Source organism: Phyllostomus discolor, chromosome 12 (assembly GCF_004126475.2).
Source record: "Phyllostomus discolor isolate MPI-MPIP mPhyDis1 chromosome 12, mPhyDis1.pri.v3, whole genome shotgun sequence".
NCBI classification, from domain to species: domain Eukaryota; kingdom Metazoa; phylum Chordata; class Mammalia; order Chiroptera; family Phyllostomidae; genus Phyllostomus; species Phyllostomus discolor.
In genome coordinates, this window is record NC_040914.2 from 48117615 (window position 1) to 48138234 (window position 20620).

Consider the following 20620-nt stretch of genomic DNA (forward strand, 5'->3'; position numbering starts at 1 on the left):
TAAGGACTTGAAATGCGTCCCTTTCTGATTATTTTTTAAATAGTGTTAGTATCTAAACTCTTTAGATTATGTACATTCTCGTGTGTGTGTGCGTGTGTGTGTGCGTGTGTGTGGTCAACACCACATACAACAGGGCGCTACTGAGCACCTCCTTGAATTCAGCTGTTGTCTCCCTCTCACCCAAGGGTGGGAGGGTCAAAAGTGGGGGGCCCATCAATGAATAATGGTGGATGGATGATGGATGGATGGATGATGGATTGATGGATGGATGGATGATGGTTAGGTGGATGATGGGTGGATGAATGGTGGATGGATGGACAGATGATGGATGATGGGTGGATGGATAGATAGATGGATGATGGATGGATGATGGGCGGGTGGATGGAAAGATAAACGGACCAGCTCACAGAGGACAGACAGCGTGGGGAATGGGCCGTGCCCACTCTTCTGACGGACCAGAAACCATTCCCGGAAGTTCCGGCCAGGCCTTCCCTCTGACCCTCCCCCCCCAGCTCACCTCGCGTAGGGCCTCACGGGGATCATCGTCCTCAGGCTGGGGTCGTATCTCTCCGCGAAGGACCTGCGCTGGCCTCGCCGGTCCAGGTCGGAGATGAGGTAGGGGCCCTCCCCCACCATCATGGTGGCGGCGGCGGGAGCCCCGGGGCTTGCTCAGCCGAGGGGCTTGCACTCTGTAGCAGAGGGATGAGAGGTTTCGCTGAGGGACACGGGCCCCCTCGCAAGGCCGCCCGCAGGACCAGGTGCACGTGGACGGGCTCGCCCGGCCCCACTGCCGTGGCCGCTGCCCCCAAGGAAAACCCACGGTCCAGGCGGGAAGACGCTGCGGAGGGCCCGTCCCATCCACACGCCCGCCACCCCGTTCACCGGTCCCCTAAACCCAGAGGCCAGAGAGCCACCCCTGAGGCTCGTCCCTGTCCGGACCTTTCCTGGGGTGTCCTGCAGCCAAAGGCCTCCTTGTCAGGGGCAGTGACATTCCTCTGGAAGTTAGCGTGGCTAGAAGCGTCACAGAAACCAACCCCCTCCCCCGTTTCAGAAAAGTGAAACCTTTTCCAAAGAAGTGGCCTTCAAGGGTGTGACTCGTTTTCCGCTGTGGGCTGAAGGTGACGTTGCCCAGCCGCTCCGCTCGGGGGTGCGTCTGCACCCACTTGTCGTCACGTCCCTGCTCCCCAGCAGCCCGTCCATGTGAGGTTCCCCTCGTGTCCAGCCACGCGTCTGGGGGGCTGGGCCTCCTTGTCCCCGGGGGACGCTCACCTATGACCTCTGTGACGCCCCTGTTCTCTAAGGAGGGTCCAGACTCCAAGATGCCCAACACAGGAGACAGGCCACCCTGGCCTCCTCCGGGGACGCAGAGGGCCCGGGAGGTCGGTGGGGGGGGTGATTCCCTGGAGCACGCCCTGGGGAGCCTCAGTGGCCCTGGCGGCCCGGACACCCAGCGGCAGGAACGGCACCGAGCTACCTGTGGCTCTCCCAGGGAGTGAGGCTTTTGAACCAGGATGTCTGCTTCGGCCGACATCTCTGTCCTCAGTGTCACCCGGCCTCTGCCGGGGGGGTGGGGGGCGGGTGCTGCCCAGAGTGAGGTCTGCCTACCGGCCGCCACCGTGGGGCGGGGCAGGGGCTGCTGCAGCTGGGAGGAGGGTGGCCCCGGTCAGGCCAGGACCCTGGCCCCAGGATTCTGTTCCACCCAGAGCATTCGGGGGCTGGCGGGGTGGGAGCAGCTTCCCCCCTCCCAACCCCTGTTCATCCATCTGCTGGCTGGAGGGGTGGCCTAACCCGCCGTAAACAGAGGGACGAGGGCTGGGTTCAGAGCGGAGGTTACAGGCTGGCCCGTTCTGGACCACGCTCAACGGGCAGGTCTGTTTTCTCTGGTCTGCACAGCTGGGTGTGTGTTTGTTTTTAATTCTCACCTGAGGACATGCTCACTGGTTTTTAGAGAGAGGGGGAAGGAGAGAAAGAGGAGCATCGATCTGGGGGAGAAGCATCGATCAGTTGCCTCGAGAAAGCGCCCCCACCAGGGATCGAACCCACAACCCAGGCGTGTGCCCTGACCGGGGATCGAACCCACGACCTTTTGGTTACAGGACGACACCCAGCCCACTGAGCCAGGGCACGCACAGTGCTTTCAGTTGTTTGAACCTGAGTGAGGAGGTGTCACAACAAAAATCAGGGGCCTGTGGCTGTTCCCACCGGTCGGGAGTGCTGTGTGCCCTGCGGCTGCCGTCCAATCGAGCCGCGCACAGTCAGCCCCTCGCGGGCGGGACACACAGGCCGCGGTTTGCCACAGTCCCTGCCCTGCCTTCGTGTCCCCCGACGCCGGGGCTCTGCGGGACCTGCCCCCTGGCACCGCCTCTGCGCTGCGGTCTCCCTTGCAGCAGCCCCGTTTTCCGCTCCCCTTGCCCCTCTCCAGGGAGGGGCACGAAAGATACCCAGAGGGCGTCTCGAGAAGAAACACTCTCCACTTCGCTCGATTGTGTTCTATTTTTGCCTCTCTAACCCAGAAATGAGGGACGAGCGGTATCTCCTTTGAGAGCCGATTCTGAAGCCTTCCACGGGGCTCCGCTGCACCGGCCACTGCACCAGTGATTTAAGGTGCACTCTTGGCCACAAGCCTCCTGCTCCTTTCTTAGTAGGGCCGTCCTTCCCTTAACGCCACCCCGTCCAACATCTGGCGGTCCCACGCCCTGCCCCCAGCTCTCAGCCCTTCCCTCCAGGCCCTGTGACCAGCCCCCGGCTCCGAGGAGAAGCCACGGGAAGCGTTCCTCAGCCCCTGTCCCTCACCTCCCTGGCCTGTCCCCCCGGCTGTCCGCAGCAGCCGTGTGGACGGCCAGACCGGGGGAAGGACCGGTGAGTGCCTGCAGCTGGTGTCAGAGAGGGCGCTGGGCAGCGGGTGCGGGGGAGAGGGTGCAGAGCACGGGGGGGGTGGGGGGCGGGGCTTGGCTAGAGTGCGCTCATCCCTAGAGGTCCCAGACGGTGACCAGTGACCAGTGACCAGTGACTAGTGGTGGTACCTCCAGATGAGGCCACCCATTCAGTTAACGAGGTTCAGGCAAGACAAGGAAGAAAAATGAGGACCCCCATTTCAGACCTGTGCGAGCCACACGGTAGTGGACTCTGGAGTCAAGGCTTTTAAAAATGAATCCTGTGATTAAACTGTGTGTGTGTGTGTGTGTGTGTGTGAGAGAGAGAGAGGGGGGGGGAGGGAGGGAGGGAACTTCATTTGGTCACTGTAGGCCTTCGTGGGTCGGATTTGGAAAGCCTGTGGTTGATGTTGCTACCCTTTGTTTTATGGAGGTGCCCCCCACCCCGCCCCGTGTGCCGGGAGGCCCCTGCCTCTGCTTCCTCCCCCACGGCCGTGCTGGAGTGGGTCCCCCAGCACAGCCTGCCCCGGGGGTGGGTGACGAGGCCCCGGACTGCCCGAGGCCGGTGGCCGCAGAGAGGACCTTACCTGGGCGGGAGCACTCGTGCCCCAGGGAGAGGGAGAGGAGCTGTGGGTCAGCAGGCGGGCGTGGGGCTCTGCGGGTGCTGGCTGGGCCCCCTCTCCGCGGCCTCAGGTCCGGCTGCTCGCCCCACCCGCCTGGGGGCCTCCTGCCCAACCGCCCGGGTCAACTGCCGCTCCCCCCGCCCAGCGCCTGCGGAGGGAACTCTGGGGGACCAACATTCCTTCCGCCCTCACACCCTCCCCGGAGGGCGCTGCCCCTCCCGGCAGGACTCAGGCACCGTCGTCACCCCTTCCCTAGCCTGTCACAGCCCAGCCCCGCGCAGAGGACGGGAAAACCCTTCCCTGGCCCCCGATCTGCCCAGCAAGGAGACCCGGAGGCAGAGGGCTTCCGGGGACGGGCCCAGGGCCAGGCTGGGGCAGCAGCCCAGGGTCCTGCTCCCAGAAGGCTCGCGTCCCCGCTCTGTGTCCCTGCGAAGGGGACAGCTGTGCCACCGGGGTGGGGGGGGGAAGCCCATCTTCGAGGCAGACCCATCCGGTTGTTCCCGTGCACTGAACCAGACGTGGACAGCCGTGGGGGCCCGGTTGTCTCAGTTAAATGGGAGTCCCTCACCAGTGCCCGCGGCGGGCTCGCAACTGTGAGACGGTCCCGTGAGTCTCGGGGCCAGGCCCTCACATGTGAGACGGTCCTGTGTGTCTCGGGGTCGGGCTTCCCTGACCCAGGAGCTCAGGCCTTCCCCGACGTCGCGAGTCCCATGAGGTTCCTGGCTGCTTCGCTCAGACCACGGCCCGAGCCCGGAGGGGCGGCGGAGCCCGCGGTGGCCGGTGAGTAGCTGGAAGGGAGCGACACGTCCAGGTTCAGATGTGACAAATCCGGACATGTCTTCAAGATTGTTCAGACACCTTAGAAGGCCGTTCTCACCCAGCTCCCGTGAGTTTGGGACAGCTTTTGAAGCTGTGGTGTTTTAAACCTGCCCAAGGCCTCTCTCTGCTCACAACCTGGCCACCCCCTCCCCCTGCCAGCTGCTCTGGGGACGAACTCACAGAGGAGGGAGGCGGTGGCTGGCCCGAGAGGGCACTTCTCTTCCTGCCCAAAGGGGAGGTGGGGACCGGGGAGGCCTGGGGACGGCCACCGGCCAGGGCCAGCCGTGGGGAGACAGCCCCTGCGGGGACGGTGCCTGGGTCTCTCTGTCATTCTTGGGTGTTCCCTCCCGGAATAGCGGCCCTAGCGAGTAAAATAAAAGACCAAGGCTTGCCAAGAAAACCAGTTACACTAAAACAGGGTTACCAGAATATGCATTAAAAACCCACAATCGAATATGGTAACACGTGCTTCCTTATCGTCGCATGAACAACATGATGAGCGGCACGTGGTCCTTAGACTTAGTAACTGCCCTCGTCCTGCAGCAGCGAGACGCAGAGGCCACCATTCGGGAGGTCCGAATCGGCGGGAACGCGATCTGGGAGTGTCCGCGGTTTCGCTTGGGGACCCAGTCACAGCACCGCTCCGGCTGGTGTTGTCTGCTGCCCCATTGGTGACCGACAGCTGCACAGGCTACATCTCCCGTTAGCAAAACCAAAGGCGCCATTTCGTCCCGGTCACATCGCGAGCGGCTGCCCTGCGCCTAGCCCGGGAGTCCGCAGGCCGGCCCACAGGCCAGCACATCCGGGAGGGAGGCCCGTGTCTGGAGCTGCTTCCCACTCCCACGCAGCGGGATTCCAGCGTCATTGAATGAGATGGGGGCAGACTGGGGGACACTTAGGGTAACGGGGCAAAATATTACAGTCTTCACAGCTGGCGCCAGAGCGTAGCGGAGGGTGAAACGGGGGGTTTAGAGAGCGGCTGTGGTGTGTCTCTTGGGGTACACAACGAGGCCCCGGGACTTGTCGGCAGGAAGAGGCGCCCCTCGTGAGAACGGAGCTGCCCTCTGCGACTCGGGTCCAGGAGTGAGGAGGTGGGGGCCGGGACGACCCCGGGGGTAACGGCAGGGAGGGACCGGACCCTGAGGGTGGAGATGCAGAGACCCCTTAGGAAAATGGGTGCTCAGTGTCAAGTGCAAGTTGTTGGATTACCGGGGTAGACACCCCTCCTTTGGTCCAAAACTTCCCTGAGGTCGTTGACACATAAAAAACAATGAGGATAATAAGGAAGTTCTCTTTCCAGGTCAACGTGAGGGGGAAGTCGGGGGTGTCGTGGCTTAGGAGACGCTCAGGGCGCCTGAACCAGGATGCCCAAAACACAGAAACTCGGGGGTGACATGAGAATGGGGGTTTGAGCCCTTCCCCTCTAGATCGAGTGGGACAGGCCCATCGGGCTCACCTGGGGGTTCCCAGAGTGGGGCCCCAGATCAGCAGCACCAGCAACAACTGGGCAGTCGTGAGAAAGGCAAATTCCTAAGCCCCACCAGGGACCTCCGGAGGAGTGGGAAAGCCTGGGGGTGGGGCCGTTGTGATGCTCCGCCCACTGAGGGGCCCTCCCCACAGCGTCCTGTCCACGCTGCACCCAGAGTCACACCCGCTGCGAAGACACCCAGTCCAGTTTCCCGCCTGTGCAGACTCCCAACGCCACTGGGCCTCGTGGGACCACTCATGGAGCATGAGTCCTGCCCACCCCCACCCAGGGGAGGGCGTCCAGAGCCCGCTGAGGCCCCTCCCGCAGCCCCTCCCTGGGAGCCATTTCCAGAAGACGTCTCCAGGAGAGCCGAGACGGGCTCTGAGCCCTTCCTTCCAGTTCCTCGCACAGCAGGTGTTCAGGCCCCCCCTACTGGTTGTCCTCGGAAGAGCCTGTGTTTGCAGGGTTCTCTTAAAGGGCGTCCGGAGTGGGGACAGAGGGGAGGCGGGGGCGGGGGAGTGTCACCCATGGTCGCTGTGGGCCAGGGTCCCAGAGCTATGCTGAAGGCCTTGACCACGTGGAGGGCCCGCCCCTGGGACAGAGGGGGGCGCAGAACCCCCAGCACCCTCCCCACCGGGTGCAACTGGAAAAGCAAGCGCGAACCATTACATAAAACTAAGGACCTAGAACCAAGGCCCACATTCTCTTATTACACTTATTTTTGTATTATTTTTTAGATTGTATTACAAAATAGTCCTGGTGCCCCCAAATATGTAAAGAATTATTTAAAGGAAACAAACTCCTATCTCATCGCTCAGGTTAAGAAATGAAATATTGCCAATGCTGTGAAATATTTTTATTTTTTTAAAGATTTTATTAATTTATCTTGAGAGAGCTAGGAAAGGAGGGAGAAAGGGAGGGAGAGACACATCGATGTGTGAGAGATACAGTGACCGGCTGCCTCTCACATGAACCGAATCCGGGACCTGGCCTGCAGCCCAGGCCTGTGCCCTGAGTGGGAATCGAACCACCGACCCTTGGGTTTGAAGGCTGGCACTCAATCCACTGAGCCATATCATCCAGGGGGGGAAAAATGCTGTCTTTTTGTTTTGTTTTGTTTTGTTTTGTTTCCCGCTGCTGGAAGTGGAGGTTCTCGAGTTCTGTGGACTTCAGACCCGCCTACGGCTCCCCAAATTCAGTCTCCACCCCAAACCAGGGAGACCAGACCCTCTGGGAACGGACTCCAGTACTTTTTAAATGTGCGTCACTCCAGTGTGCAGCCAGGGTTGTGAGGGGCTCGGGGAGAGGCTGCTGCGAGGGGCGGCGGGGCGAGGGGCGGGGCGACCTGAGGATGGAGTGGAAACGGGGCCTGTTTCCCGGCCTCTTAACTCAGGGGTCAGCCCTCTCCTTGGCGGAGGGCAGCGGATCTGGATTTCTGGGAAGAGCCTGCCATCTGCTGGCCACCACAAGGAACACACGTCTGCCGAGCGTTTTCTCAGGGCAGCTTGTGGAGGGGCCTGGCCAGGTGGGTAGGGTCCCCTCCAACCTGCAGACCCTGCGGGGCTGGGTTGAGATGGGGCAGAAGGAGCCCCCAGGCGCCCTTCAGGACCCAGGAAGGACAAGCAAGAACTGAGGGGAAGGGGGCCCACCCGGGCAAAGGGCCCTTTAAGAGAGAGAAGGCATTTGCCCATAAACACCCTAGGAGGAGACACAGGTGCTGCCGAGGAAGCCCAGGTGAGGACAGAAGTGAGGCGCACCTGTGGCTCAGCAGGAGGGCTCCCTCTGCACCTGGTCTGCTGCCAGAGCTCGTTCCCACGGGGACTGGTTTGCTGCTCTCCGCCTGGAGCTCTTTGCTGCCCCAATCCCTTTCACCTGAGCAAATGCTTGTTTTTCAGGTCTCAGTAGACCACAGCCTCCCCTCCTCCAGGAAGCCTGCCCAGACTGTCCTCCCCTCCTGTGGCTTGGTTCTGTTTACTTGTCCACTGTTGACCCAATAGGGCAACTTCCATGAGGGCGGGGCCATCCCCACACCAACCCCCTGCCCTGCCCTGCCCCCAGTGCAAGACACAGCGTAGGAAATATTTGTTTACTGAACTGATTTTTCTCCTGGCAAAACCAGACCCCATAATCTGAAAACAAATGAAACAAAAATACTTTGAAACTTGTTTCCCCACAACAATGAGGTCTCCCTCACTGACAAGCGAATGGAAAATAATTACCTTTTTAATTATCTATTTATAACCACCGGGGGAGGGGCGGCAAATGGTCTTATTTACAGTTGTCATATGTCCCCAATGAACGCTTCACTGCACCCATCCGGGTGGGACAGGCGGCTCCTGCTTGGGGCCCGCCCCGCCTCCAGGGCCACTCCTCCCTCTGTTGTAGGCGCGCCCCGAGGCTGTTTTGCAGAAAGAAGCCTTTCTGTTCTCGGTTTCTGGGATTCAGGGCAGCTGAGCCCAGCCCCAGGCCCAGGTGTGGGCAAGTGAGCTGTATGGCAACAGCCTAGCACATGATTGGTTCAAGGATGAGCACGTGACCAGAAGAGATTTAGCCCTGGAGCTTCTGCTGGAATCTTGGGAGATTCCAGATCTCAGGATGTTGGGCTGGTGGGATGCAAGCCTAGGGCTGCCGGCAGCCATTCTGCCACCATGAGGAGGGCGGGGCGGTGGCCAGAGAGTGAAGCCAAACAAAGGAAAACAGACGGAGAGAGGGAGAGAGGCAGGGTCGGCAAGTCAGGCATCCTTCTCCTGGGCCTTCCTGATACCTGAGCCAGTCAAGCTCCCTCTCCCACAAGTCAGTTTCAGGGAGTTCCTGCTCCTGGCACCTGAAGGGACGTTAGCTCGAGTAGAAAGCAGGACGGAGAAGGAGACTTCTCTTTACAGAGTTAACACATCATTTGCGACTCTTCACACAGATCAGAAAAGTATAATCAGCTTTTACATTACGATGACATTACTCAACACATCAGTCAAAAAAGAGACACAACATCATCTGACCCCATGGTCCCCAAGGACGCTGGGGTTCTCAGCATCCCCAAACCACCCTCAGTCTCCTCGTGTGTCCCCTCCCCAGCACCCCTCGACCCCCATCAGCCCGGCTTTCGGGAGGAGTCTCGGCTGCCCCTGCCCCTGCCCCTGCAGGTCACAGACTGCGCGGGGCTCACAGCGGCACACCCGGCGAACCGGGGTGATGCGCTCGGCCCCCGGCCCCCGCGTCTCCCGAGCTCTGTGACCGGGCCATCGCCAGGAGGGTTGCGAACATGGACCCGGGCTGCCTCTGCAGGACCTCGGGCCTGTCGAACTCCACAACCTGGAGGGTGGAGAGAGGGAGGGACAGCGACCTGGCTGGGCTCAGACTGGAAGGACCGAAGGCCTCCGGGGTGCTGGCGTGCACGCCAGCCCTCCCCCCGCCCGGGCTGCCGCCCTCACCTTCCCGTTGTCCATGACCAGGATGCGGTCGCAGTAGAGGACGGTGGTGATGCGGTGGGCAATGACCAGCACCGTGCAGCCCCGGAAGGCTTCGCGGATCGTGTGTTGGACCAGGGCGTCGGTCTCCAGGTCGATGGAGGCTGTGGCCTCGTCGATGAGGAGGATCTGGCGGACACAGATGGGGGTTGAAGGTGAAGGTGGCCTTGGGCCCCAAACCTGGGTCTGGCCCTGGGTCGGCCCCTATTCCGCCGAGACCCTGAGCTGCACATTGAGAGTCTGAGACTGCCGTCCAAGCCCGCTGTGAGCTCTTGTTACTGGCTGCGTTTTGAAGACACTGTGAGGTCGCCACCAAGGGCTAACTCTTTTCTAGTTAAAATCTTTTCCTAAATTTACCGGTTAGAGAGAGAAACATCGATCTGTTGTTCCCCTGAGTCCCGCACTCATGGGTTGACCCCCCTGTCTGTGCCCCGACGGGGGCTGGGACCCTCAACCTTGGCGTGCTGGAATGCTGCTCTGACCAACCGAGGCCCCGGCCACGGTGACAGTGAAACTCTTGAAAATGTCCCAGGGGCCCTTCTGCTTTTATGAACCGCCTTCCTGCTCGCCGAATGGACGCAGATTGATGAACCGCAGGGCGGGGCAGGCACTAGGCACGGGGTGGCGGGGCAGAGAGGGACACCTCGCCAGCGGGGAGAGCCCCTCCCCCACCCCCAGACCACCGTGCTGTCTACTGCGGCGTTTTTGAACTTGTTTCATGAACCACCTGCGTTAGGGAGCTGTCACGAGCACGGGGTGTGACTTCACGAATGTCACCGTTCACGACGAGACCCTTTGTAAAAAGAGGGCATCGTGAGTGAATCACAGGGCACCCAGACACGACGAGATCGAGTACGTGCACACGTGCGTGTGGGGGGGGCGCATGTGGGCGTGCTGTGGGTAGCTCGTGAGAGAAAGCTAGCCGCTCACGAGCCCAGGGGGTCCGCTACCCGTATTAACTGGTGAGATTATTTATTAGAAAACTCCAAGAAACACTGTCAGATGAAATTCCTCAAACCTCTATAGTTTTGCCCCGGAACGGCCGAGCTGTCCGTCTGGGTCCTAATAAGGACAAGGGAGCATGCTGCCCCCACGTTTTAGGAGAACGTGCAGCGAGCCACTTTTACATCAGTCAGCTCCTGACCTCTGAACCTTTCGGTTCTGGGGCCCGCGCCTGGGCTCCGGTGCGGGACGTCGGGGCTGAGGGCGCAGGTGCGCCCCCTGCCGTGCGCGGGCGGTCCTGCAGCCGCGGAGGGAGACGGTCCGCGAAGGGAGACGGTCCCCGGAGCCGCCCGGCCTCACCTTGGAGTTGCAGAGCAGGGCGCGGGCGATGCAGAGCAGCTGCCTCTCCCCCACGGAGAAGTTCCTGCCGTTTTCCAAGACTTCGGCCTGCAGCTTCTGGGGCAGCTTCGAGATCTGTCACGGCGGGGTGGGCAACAGGAGGTCAGGCGGGCCTGTGCACGCTGCGGAGGAGACCTACGCTGACCCCCCTAGGGCTCCGCCCTGTTCTGCCCCTGTCCTCCTCCGCGCTCTCTGCACTCCACCGCGGGGGGTCTCCTTCCTTGCCTGCGCCCGCCCGTGAGTGTCCAGTCTCAGCTCCAGTCCTTAAAGGGGCCCTGCCTGGCCGGCCCAGGCACAGGGGCTGCTCCCCCACCCCCACAGAAGTGCTGGTGGTCTCGCTGCGCCCCTTCCAGCCCCGGCCGCCATTGGAAAGGATCTCTGTGGTCGCAGGCTGGTTGCCTGGTTGCCTCCCACCGAACGCTGGAGGATAAACACCCCACCTGCCTCCCCTCTGCTGCGTCCCCGAGCCCAGCATGTGCCGGGCGCACTGTCCGTGCCTGGGCACCAGCAGCCCATCCCAAGGCACTCGGGTCACGCCATCTGCAGGAGGCGGCCCCGCCCACGGCCCAGCGCGGCCCCCTCGGGAGCTCCGTGCGGGAGGCCCCCTGCGGGAGGCGCAGGCTCAGACCCGGTCGGGCTACTGACCGTGTTGCTCAGGGACGTCTTCTCCAGAGCACCCCAGATCTGCTCGTCCGTGTAGTTGTTGAAGGGATCCAGGTTCCACCTGCCCGGCAGAGGAAGACCAGTGTTCGGTGACCATCTCGGCCGCCGAGCGGTCTGTCCTGGACACTGTGGATGACCAAGGACGCTAAGAACGGACACTGGGTGTACAGAAGCCCACGGGACTGCCGTTCGTGGGCACGTCTCATGCCGGTCAGTACCCGTTCCTTCTGCAGACAGCACCCCGAGTTTGGTTTGGGTGCCCCCTGACCCCCAGCCCCCAAGCCCAGGCGGTCCCGGTGGGGCTCTGTCATCAACCCCAGGAGTGGACGGAGCAAGTGACTCGGGTACAAGCAGACCATATGCGACCAGCCCCCGGCCAGAGCGGTCAGTCGGGGGTGGCGGGTCACCGTGCAGAGCGCGTCTCAGGACTTGTAAGGCATTCTCTGGAAAGGAACTCTCTCCGAGTGAGCAGGAGAGGCTGCGACCGCCCTGCTCCGGCGGGGGGGCACACGGAGCCCCCCAGGGCCCTCCCTGGGGCCTGAGAATGGAGCCAGAGCAGGGCTGGGTGGACCCTGGCCCTGGAATCAGCCCGGGCCTTCCTTGGGTCATGAGGCAAAAGAGGACTTTTTCGCTTAAGCCATGTGCGGGGGGGGGGGGGGGGGGGGCAGTGTGTGTGTGTGTGTGTGTGTGGGAGAGAAAATGTGTATAACATGCTCATCACTGTAACCATTTCCAGCTATGCAGCCAGTGGCATCCAGTGTATTCACAATGTCCTGTAACCATCCGCTAAAATCCATCAGCCACAACAAAATTCCTTCCGTCCAACCGTCTCCCTCCCCGCCCCAGCCCCTCCGAGTGAGCGTCAGTTCTACTTTATGTGTCTGTGAATTTGCCTGTTCCGGGCACCTCGTTTAAGTGGAAACATAGTATTTGTCCTCTCTGCCTTGGGAAGCACAATGTTCCCAAGGCCCAGCCACGCTGTAGCTTATGTAGCTTTGTGTACATAGAGATGCATAGCGCAAGTAGGGTACTTTGTTCATAGCCCTGACCGAGCAGTTAGCTCCCGGTATTATAATGTGTCAGGTCCTGCGTCTCTGCAACACCCCCATCCCCCCACTGCTCTGTGACCCTGGGGGTGGGGGCAGGGGTTGTTCATGTCCCCAGGCCCTAGCCAATGTCTGGACCTGGCAACGTCTCAGAAAAGACAAGCCGATGGATGAATGAATGAATGAATCAATCAATCAATCCTCTGGCCTCTGAGAATGCCCCGGAACTAGACCTGAACCCCAAGGCCTCAGGCTTCACGTTCAGCGCCTCAGCCCCCTCAGTCGCCAGCCCCTGGTGGTCCCACACAGCCAGCATGCACGATGGTCAGGCGGGAGCTCTCGGTGGCTGAGGTGGGTCCCTGAGCTGCCTTCGGGGGGCTACAGCCTGCGAGTGCCTCTTCTGCCTGTTCACGAAGTGGCCGCCAGGGCTGCTTCTCCTTCCCCCACCCCGCTTAGAATGTGTGCCCCGGGGGGAGGGACCCCTTGCTAACTTCCAGTGGAGGCTGGGTGGGTGGGGAGACGAGACTACACTGCCCAGACGGGGAAGCGTGTGGTCGCCACGGCACACGCGAGGGACAGTGAAAACGGCGCCTTGCTCTGGTTTGGATGTGGTGGGTCCCCAAGAAAGAGGCCTTGTGTTTGCTGGGGTCTCCTTCGACCCTCCAGGACAACTCGGTGCTGGGGGGGGAGGGGCCTGCCTGGAGCCCCGACACCAGTCCCCGCCCCCCGCTGCCCCCTGGCCCAGCCCCCACCTGACGGTGCCGGAGAACAGGACAGGATCCTGCGGGATGACGGACAGCTTGGACCGCAGGGCCTCCAGGCTGATGCTGCTGATGTCCACGCCGTCGATGAGGATCCGGCCCGCGGCAGGCTCCGCCAGCCGGAAGAGCGCCACCCCCAGGGAGGACTTCCCTGCCGGGCGAGAGGCGGGCGGCGCGTCTGTTCCCCGAGTCTGCACGGGGACCCCGGCTTGCACGCCGGACCCGCTCCCCGCCGCGGCCCACTCTTGGTGAGCACAGGCGCACACGGGGCACAAGAGGGCTGGAATCTCCGCTGCAGGGGGCGTCCAACGAGCAGCTTCCTTAGAGCCGGGAGCGGGAGCGGCAGGGGGGCGGGGCCACCGCGGAGCCAGTGTATCCGATCCAGCCACGTGTGTGTTTCGTTTCACACACACAGTGTTACTGTTATTTTTAAAAATTCTCTGCCAACACTTCAAACAGCCCAAGGTCCTATACATAACATTCAGACCGCACGCTCCTAGCCCCCCGGCCCCGGGACCATCGGCAGCTGGAGCTGCTTTCCTGAGAAAGCCCCGGGGGCTCCCGCTCAGCGCGTGGCCTGCCCCACCCCCACCCCACGCATCCACGTCACTTGCCAGGCCCCGGCACACTTGAGCGGTCAGCCTCTGCTCGAAAAGACAAGGTCAATGCTTGTTCTTGTTCACCTTGGCGTTCCTATCGCCGCGCTCACTGATGCTCAGTGAGCGCCAACGGAGCGAACACGGGCCTCTGGCCCCCGGTCCACTGAGAGCCTCAGCTCGGAGTCAGTCCTCCCGGGCCCATCCCCCGCGAGTGCCCTGCAGGGTCTGGCAGGGCTGTGAGCCCTGCAGGGGCCTGAGGAGGAGCGCCCCGTGAAGGCCGTGCTCAACCCTGGGGGGCTTCCTGGAGGGGGCAGCTCCAACGTGCACAAAGTCAAGGCGAGAACCAAGTCTGAGTGGCGTCTCTGAACAAGTGGAGCTCAGGAGGGAGTGACCTTGGGTGGGATCTCCCAAACGTGCCGGGAGGGAAGGGAGGAGAAAGGAGAGGGGAGGAGGAGACTGGTCCAGGTCCAGGAAGGGAGGGCGGGGTGGGCGGAAGGAAAAGGGGACCCCGATTTCACTGCTTGGCCTGCTTACCCCCTGCTTGAAGCGCTCCACCCCTGCACACCCTGGTCTTCCTGTCTCCGCTCCAATGCGGACCTCAGGGCCCAGGGCACCATGGCTTCAGGACCCCCAACCCATCACCAGCTGGACCCCACCCCTCCGGTTTCCTCCACACGCTCACCACACCCGTCAGTATCTCGCTTGTTTCCCGTCCGACCACTCACGCTCAACACCCGCCTCCTCCACTGCCATCCCCTGACAGCAGGGACTGGGGGCTCCATCCGCCAGCATGCGGGACAGGGCCCCGCGCAGGGCGAGGGTCAGCGAACGTCTGTGGGGTCCCCGAGCAAACCCATGCCCCCAGGTCGGCCCAGCACCCCGAGACCGAAGCTGAGGACGGGGCGTGCGGGACCCTCAGCTCACCGGAGCCTGTCCTGCCCACGATGCCCACCACCTCCTGGCTGCGGATCCTCAGGTTGATGCCTTTGAGGACGATGGGCGTGTTGTCCCGGTACCTCATCTCATAGTCCTGGAAGGTGATCTCCCCACGCTGCGGCCACCCGTGGGGACAGCTCACGCCTTCCATGTGCAAAGGAGCCTCGGGGACACACATCTGGTTTGTGAAGAGAGAAACAGAAATCGGCAGTTACCACCTTCCTCCGCCCCCCCACCGCCCACCCGCCGGCGCCAGCCGGGGGGGGTGTGTGAGTCACAGCAGGCCACCCTGCGTCGCGGGCCAGCCCCCGGCTGGGTGAGCGCACAAACACTCCAAATGGGGCTTCTCTCCCGCCACCTGAAAGGCACACGGTTTCCCCCCAAAGACGGAGAAGCCACACAGCCGGCCCCCTTGTCTCTGACAGAGAGAACTCTTTCTGATTTACTGTCTGAGGTCGGAGAGAAATGGGGTCCAGGGTGAGAATGGTGACAAGGGCGGCAGGCAAGCACGCCCCCTGCAGGGCGAGCTGGGCAGCTCAGGGCCCGCGGCAGACGCGACCCCGGGCGCGGTTTACCCACGCGTCTCACGGACGGGCGAGGAAACCGAGGCTCAGACCGCGCCCACGGCGAGCTTGAGGCCACACAGCCGGGGAGTGGACAGGCGAGGACTCCGGCCCAGGGCTGCCGGCTCCAAGGCCACAAGCCCCGTTGGGAGGAAAGGACGACGGAGAGGAAACCAGTTGCTCAGCGCGGTGTCACCGCAGCCCGCCACAGGGGGGCGCGCGTCCCAGCTGTGCGGGTCATGGGACCCAGCAGGGGCCTGGCGTCCGGGGGGCTCTGCCGGCCCCTGGCCGTGCGACCTTCGGCCAGATGCTCCGCACGGCCCAGCCTCGGCGTCCTCTTCTGGATGACGACCCGCATTCAGTCGACCTTCTACCAGGGGTTTCTGGCTCTGCTGACCGAGGCTGCCCTGCGGCCAGGCTCCGCTCGGTGGTGCCTCGGACGCCACGTCACTTAACCCGCGTAGGAGTCCAATGACGCGGCGACGGGGGTCCCTCCCGTTCCAGAGGGGGGGGGGGGGGGGCAGCGTCGGTTGTCCCCGGCTGCATAGCTGATTGGGGCGGCTCCAACGCCTGTGTGCTTTGCTACTGTGACATAGATAGAGCAGCAGCAAGGACTATTATTATTGTTGTTGTTGTTGAACTCGGGCAAACCTCTCGTCTATACAGAGGGGAGATCATTCCTTCTGCCCCCAGGCCCGCTGGCGCGGGGACGGATTGGTCGGTGTGAGCCAGTGAGTCTGGAAGGGCTTCGGAGAGGGAGCTCTCCCGGGAAGACAGGGGGTTTTCGGGGCGGGTAGCGGCCTGAGCCCCGGGCTGGCGCCAGGGCCAGACCGTGCCCACCTTCATGTACTGCAGCATCCTCTCCGCCGCCGTGAAGTGCGCCTCCGTCTCTGAGGCCAAGCGGCCCATGGCCTGGAAGTTGTTCGCCAGCTGGAAGGGAGGGCGCACGTCGGACTGGGTGGCCGAGGGGGGTGTGCCCAGGCTCCCCACGCTCCTGAGACCTGGTGCCGCCGAGCCCCCGGGAGCGGCGCGGTGCTCCCGAGTGGAGGCGAGCCGTGGTGGGCAGTTCCAGGTGAGAGCCCCAGGGACGCCTCCGTGCCCGAGGCCCTGGTGAGGGGCGACCCTCCCCGAGTGAGGACAGGGGACAGGGGATGGGGCCCCGTTCCCTCAGCCCTCGGGGACAACCCAGGGAGCGTCCTGTACGCTGCCAGGGGACCCCAGTCAGTCCTGTGCCGGGGCCCCGGGACCCGAGAGCTCGGTGACACGCCCTCGTGATGCAGTTCCTCGTCCCTGCCCCCCAAGGCCTGCCTGCCTGCCTTCCAGAAGCATCCCCTGGACAATCTGCCCGCACCCACGGCCTTGCTGTCAGGCTCTGCCTTCAGGGGAGCCCAGGCGAGGGAGTCCTGGGGGCTCCCCAGAACTGGCCGCACCACGGAGGAGGAAACGGAGGACGGGAAAGAGGACGGGACCCTCACGGCGCCCCCGGGAGCCCGAGCGGAGCTGGGAGGGGCCCTGCCTCCACGCTCCAGGCCTGGGCAGACAGGCCGTGCAGAGCGCTGGGCGACCCCTTCCCGGTGCGGTCGGTCACCAAACCCCGAGGCCGGGCTCCGCGCCCCTGAGAGCAGAGGACAAGGGCCTGCCCATCAGGAGAATCCCGTCCAATGGGGAGAAAGGACAGGTCGACAGAGAATGGTCCTCTCCACGATGCAGTCGACCTGGAGAGCCATCGGGGCCCAGGGGACAGCCACCCAGGCGGGGGTCGCGGGGAGGGCTCCCGGAGGAGTTGGCACTAGAGGTGCACTTTTACGGAGAGGTGGGAGTTAGCAGGTGAAAAGTGGGCGGGGCCAGGTGTTGCAAACAGGGGGCAAAGTGCTAAAGGTCATCAAATAGCAGGATGCACCCAGGCCCCGGAAGTCCAGGGTCCGGAACGGGGCGGGAGAGCCGTCCGTACATGAGAGAAGGGGGACCCTGTCATGGCGTGGCACTAGGCTGGGAAAGGAGGTCAAGGGTGGCTGGGGGACTGGCTCTCCTCCAATCAGCAGATCAGACACGCTGCCTGCCTAACCGATAGCTGAGCCCTTCTTTCTCCTGCTGTGTTCAGGCAGGCAGCGGTTGGGGGCTCCAGGGGGCCTGGGTAGTTCAAACCAGTCACATGAACCCCACTGCTGGAGTGCCAATAAAGCCTAAGGAAGAGTCAGGTAGGAGCATTCTGCAAAACTGCTCCTTGCTCTTAAAAAGGGACCTGTGGACAAAGCCGTCTCCTCTCTAGCCTTGGACAGATGTTGGATGAGGATGTGTAGGTTGGGGCTGCGGCAGCTGTTTTGTGGACTTGAGTAGATAGGCTGTGGATGCCAGACAGCACAGACACAAAACAACCACGGGTTCCTGCTAGGCCACTAAATTAACCAACAGAGCACAGCCCTGCCTCAGCCCTCCCGTCACATCAGGTAAGCACCTGGACTGCCACGGCCCCTTTGATTTGACTCTGTGGCTTCGTCTGGCAACCAGAAGGTTCTCCAGTATTTACTGAGGAGCCTCTCAGGGCTGCGGAGCAATGCAGCCTGAGGCTCCTGCTTCCCAACGAGGGACCGTGGCTTCCTGGAGCCGCACACAGCAGTCAGCCGGGGACCCATGCGGGCAGAGGAGAGAGTGTGTGTTGGGGTCATGGGGTCAGATTTGAGGGGCCTAGACGGCAGGGCAGAGCTCAGGAGGAGGCAGGGGGCCTCCGGGGGCCCTGAAACAGGCAGTGACGTCAGAGCCACTGAAACTGGAGATCGCTCTGGGGAGGGGGCGGAAGGTGGGAGGGGAGGGTTTTGAGGGCAGGGGGCAGGAGGGAAGGCAGGCAGGGAGGCTCCCCAGGACACGCATGGGGCAGGACAGCTGACCTCGAGGAGAAAGGGTGTACCCGGGGCTGCTATGTGGCCAGGCCAGGCCTGCAGGCGGAGCCCCTCCCTGGCCCCTGCGGGACGGAGCCAGGGGTTCCTGGGAGCAGGCGCCCTCTGGGACAGGAGAGCCTCTGCCCACGCTGCCCTGCGCCGGCTTGGGAAGGCCTTCCCCCCACCCTGGCCCTCCCCGCAGCCGGGGGCAGTTTCTGGCCTTAGCGACTCTTAGGTCCCCGGGGACACCCCGTGGCACCTCGCCCTGCATCCTGGAGGGCTTGGCAGCAGCCGCGCTCCAGGGCGTGTGTGCCCGCGTGTCGGGGACCAGGACGGAGACCCTCAAGGCTGCCGCCGGCCGTGGGGACACGCGCTCTCACAGCCGTCCCCTCTCCTCGCGTCGGGGAGGGTGCAGGTCTCCCGGGCGTTTCCCCCACTCTGACCCGCACGCTCACGCACACTCCTCCCCGGGCTGGGAGGCGTCACCTCCCTTTGGCAGGTGAGGAGTCCCGGGCAGGAGCATAACACACTTCCCCAAAGTCACGCTGCAAATGGGGGCCAAGCCTGGGCCGACGCCGCCCATCCGAGACCACACGCTCTGTACCACTCCGCTGTGCCCCTCAGCGCGTGATGAGGGCACCGTGGAGCAGAGGCCAGTGGGCGCCCAGCCCAGCCCAGCGCCAGCCGAGGTCCGGCTCCCAGAAAATCCCACGGTGGACGCACCGTGTGGCCCGTGCGCCAGGGAAGGGCCTGCGCACACAGGCGTGGGTGGTGCCGGGTGCGTGTGCAGACGTGCGTTTGCTGCGCTGCCTCGCCCAGCAGCAACACGGAGCCCTTGGCTCGCCCAGAAGGAGGCGCCAGCACTGGGGCGCTCAGCTCTGAAGCCAGTTGGAGAGGAAGCTGCACGGCTCAGGGGACGGTTCATGAACTCTCCGGGCGGTGGGGGCCGGGGGTTTCAGGGACCGGGACCCGGCAGCCTGGGCTCTCGGAGGTGGCTGCTGAGCCGGCCTCTGGCCTCGAAGCCCTTCAAGGGCAGACAGCCCTTCCGCAGGAATCTGTGGACGTGAACCCTGACCACCCAGTCCCCACTCGCCCCCAGAGCCCCGGGAGGCAGGCAGACCACCACATCAGACCACCCCCCCTCCAGGCAACCTGGCTTTAAAAGTAGATCCCAGGCCCCGCCCAGCCAGGACTTGACTCCGCACCGAGCTGGCCTGGGAGCACTGGGACCCCTCCCCGTGTCACCTCCCCCGTTGACTCAGACAAGTTTGCAGGGCGTGACCGGTGACGGGACAAGAACCAGCCAGGCAACCGAGGGGGTCAGCGTTCTCGCCCTGGCTCTGCTTCTAACGCTCCGTCTGTTCGAACGACTCCTTTCCCTCCCTGGGCCTCAGTTTCCCCGTCTGCGCAATAGAGGGCTGGCTTCCCCTTCGATGCCAATATTCTATGATTCCATGTGACACCTTTAAATACAGACTTCCCAGTTCAGAAGTGACGAGGAAGCAGCAACAGATGCAGGAGGCCAAGGTCACGGTCCCTAAGATCACATGTGGCCCAAGGTGTGGCCACAATCCCGTGCCCGGGGGCCTCAGGCTGAGCGCCCTGCCTCACCTGCAGGATGAAGCTGAGAGCCATGGCCTTATAGGGGTAGGAAGCAGAGGAAACGCCGAAAGCCACAAACAAGGCCACGGCCAAGGTCACCAGGTTGATCGTGAGCTCCATCCTCAGCGCCAGCCATCGTGTGGCGGACAGGAACATCAGCAGGTAGTTACTCTGCATGTCGATCAGCCTTTTAAACCTGAGGGAGAAAGGACCGCCTGAAAGCCACGCACACACGTGTGTGTGTCTGCCCCAAGGCTTCCCAAGGGCGGGCACTGGCTGCGTCCCCCACCCCAGCCAGCGCCCACCCACACAACCTGACCTCTCTCTGGGGGACTCCTCCCTACCCCTTTCCCAGGCCACGGAGTCGACCTGACCCCACATCTGCGAGTAGGGCTCTGGGCAACGTAGGCCTGTCCACACACGCTCCTCCCAGCCTTGGTGTCAGGTTCAAGGGCGGGTAAGTGGCCCTCGGGGGGCCGAGGAGGGGGAGTGGTGAGTCCTGGGATCTGTGAGCGAGGGGAGGCCCGACTCCGTCCTAGCCACCCCCGAGCGGGGCTGTGTGTGCCTGGGCCGCCGAGTGTCTCCAGTGGGTGCTGAGCACCACCTGGGCTCCCGGGGCCGACGGCCCGAAGGTGTCGCCCCAAGGGCCCCTCAGCCCTGCTGCCTGCACCGCCCTCGAGGGCTCTCGCCACCACCCCTCCGATGTGCCACCAGGTGACTGGGCTCGCGCCGTCTCCCATGCCCACAGCGCAGCAGGCTCCGGAGCTGGCTCAGACGCCGCCTCCTCCTGAGAGCCTTCCCTGATATCCCCCGCAGGCCGCCTCGTTTGCCCCCGAGCCCGTCTGGCGCTTCACCTGCCCGTCTCCTCGGCTGTCTGTCGTAGTCAGGGAGCCCTGGGTTATTACGAAAATAGGCCCTAGTGGGTGTCTGCTGCCTTCCTCCTGTGTGTGAGCTTCCTGTCGGTCAGGGCAGACCGCGTGGGGTCC

General features: G+C 63.2%; 2 protein-coding genes across 2 annotated transcripts in view; both read right to left on the reverse strand.

Annotated features, from left to right (window-relative positions):
• The window catches only part of ABCC12 (ATP binding cassette subfamily C member 12), a 36067-nt gene extending 35218 nt beyond the window's left edge, over positions 1–849 (reverse strand). The window contains exon 1 of the mRNA XM_028501908.2: positions 518–849. Within this exon, the coding sequence (XP_028357709.1) occupies positions 518–639 (122 nt within the window). The 5' untranslated portion in view covers positions 640–849. The remainder of the gene's footprint in view (positions 1–517) is intronic.
• Positions 850–8932: 8083 nt separating this feature from the next.
• ABCC11 (ATP binding cassette subfamily C member 11) overlaps positions 8933–20620 on the reverse strand; it is a 35761-nt gene continuing 24073 nt past the window's right edge. Inside the window, exons 22-29 of the mRNA XM_028502075.2 lie at positions 19644–19830; positions 15997–16086; positions 14582–14771; positions 13050–13209; positions 11234–11312; positions 10550–10663; positions 9212–9376; positions 8933–9092 (exon numbers count right to left, since the gene is read on the reverse strand). Coding sequence (XP_028357876.1) covers positions 8943–9092; positions 9212–9376; positions 10550–10663; positions 11234–11312; positions 13050–13209; positions 14582–14771; positions 15997–16086; positions 19644–19830 — 1135 coding nt within the window. The 3' untranslated portion in view covers positions 8933–8942. The remainder of the gene's footprint in view (positions 9093–9211; positions 9377–10549; positions 10664–11233; positions 11313–13049; positions 13210–14581; positions 14772–15996; positions 16087–19643; positions 19831–20620) is intronic.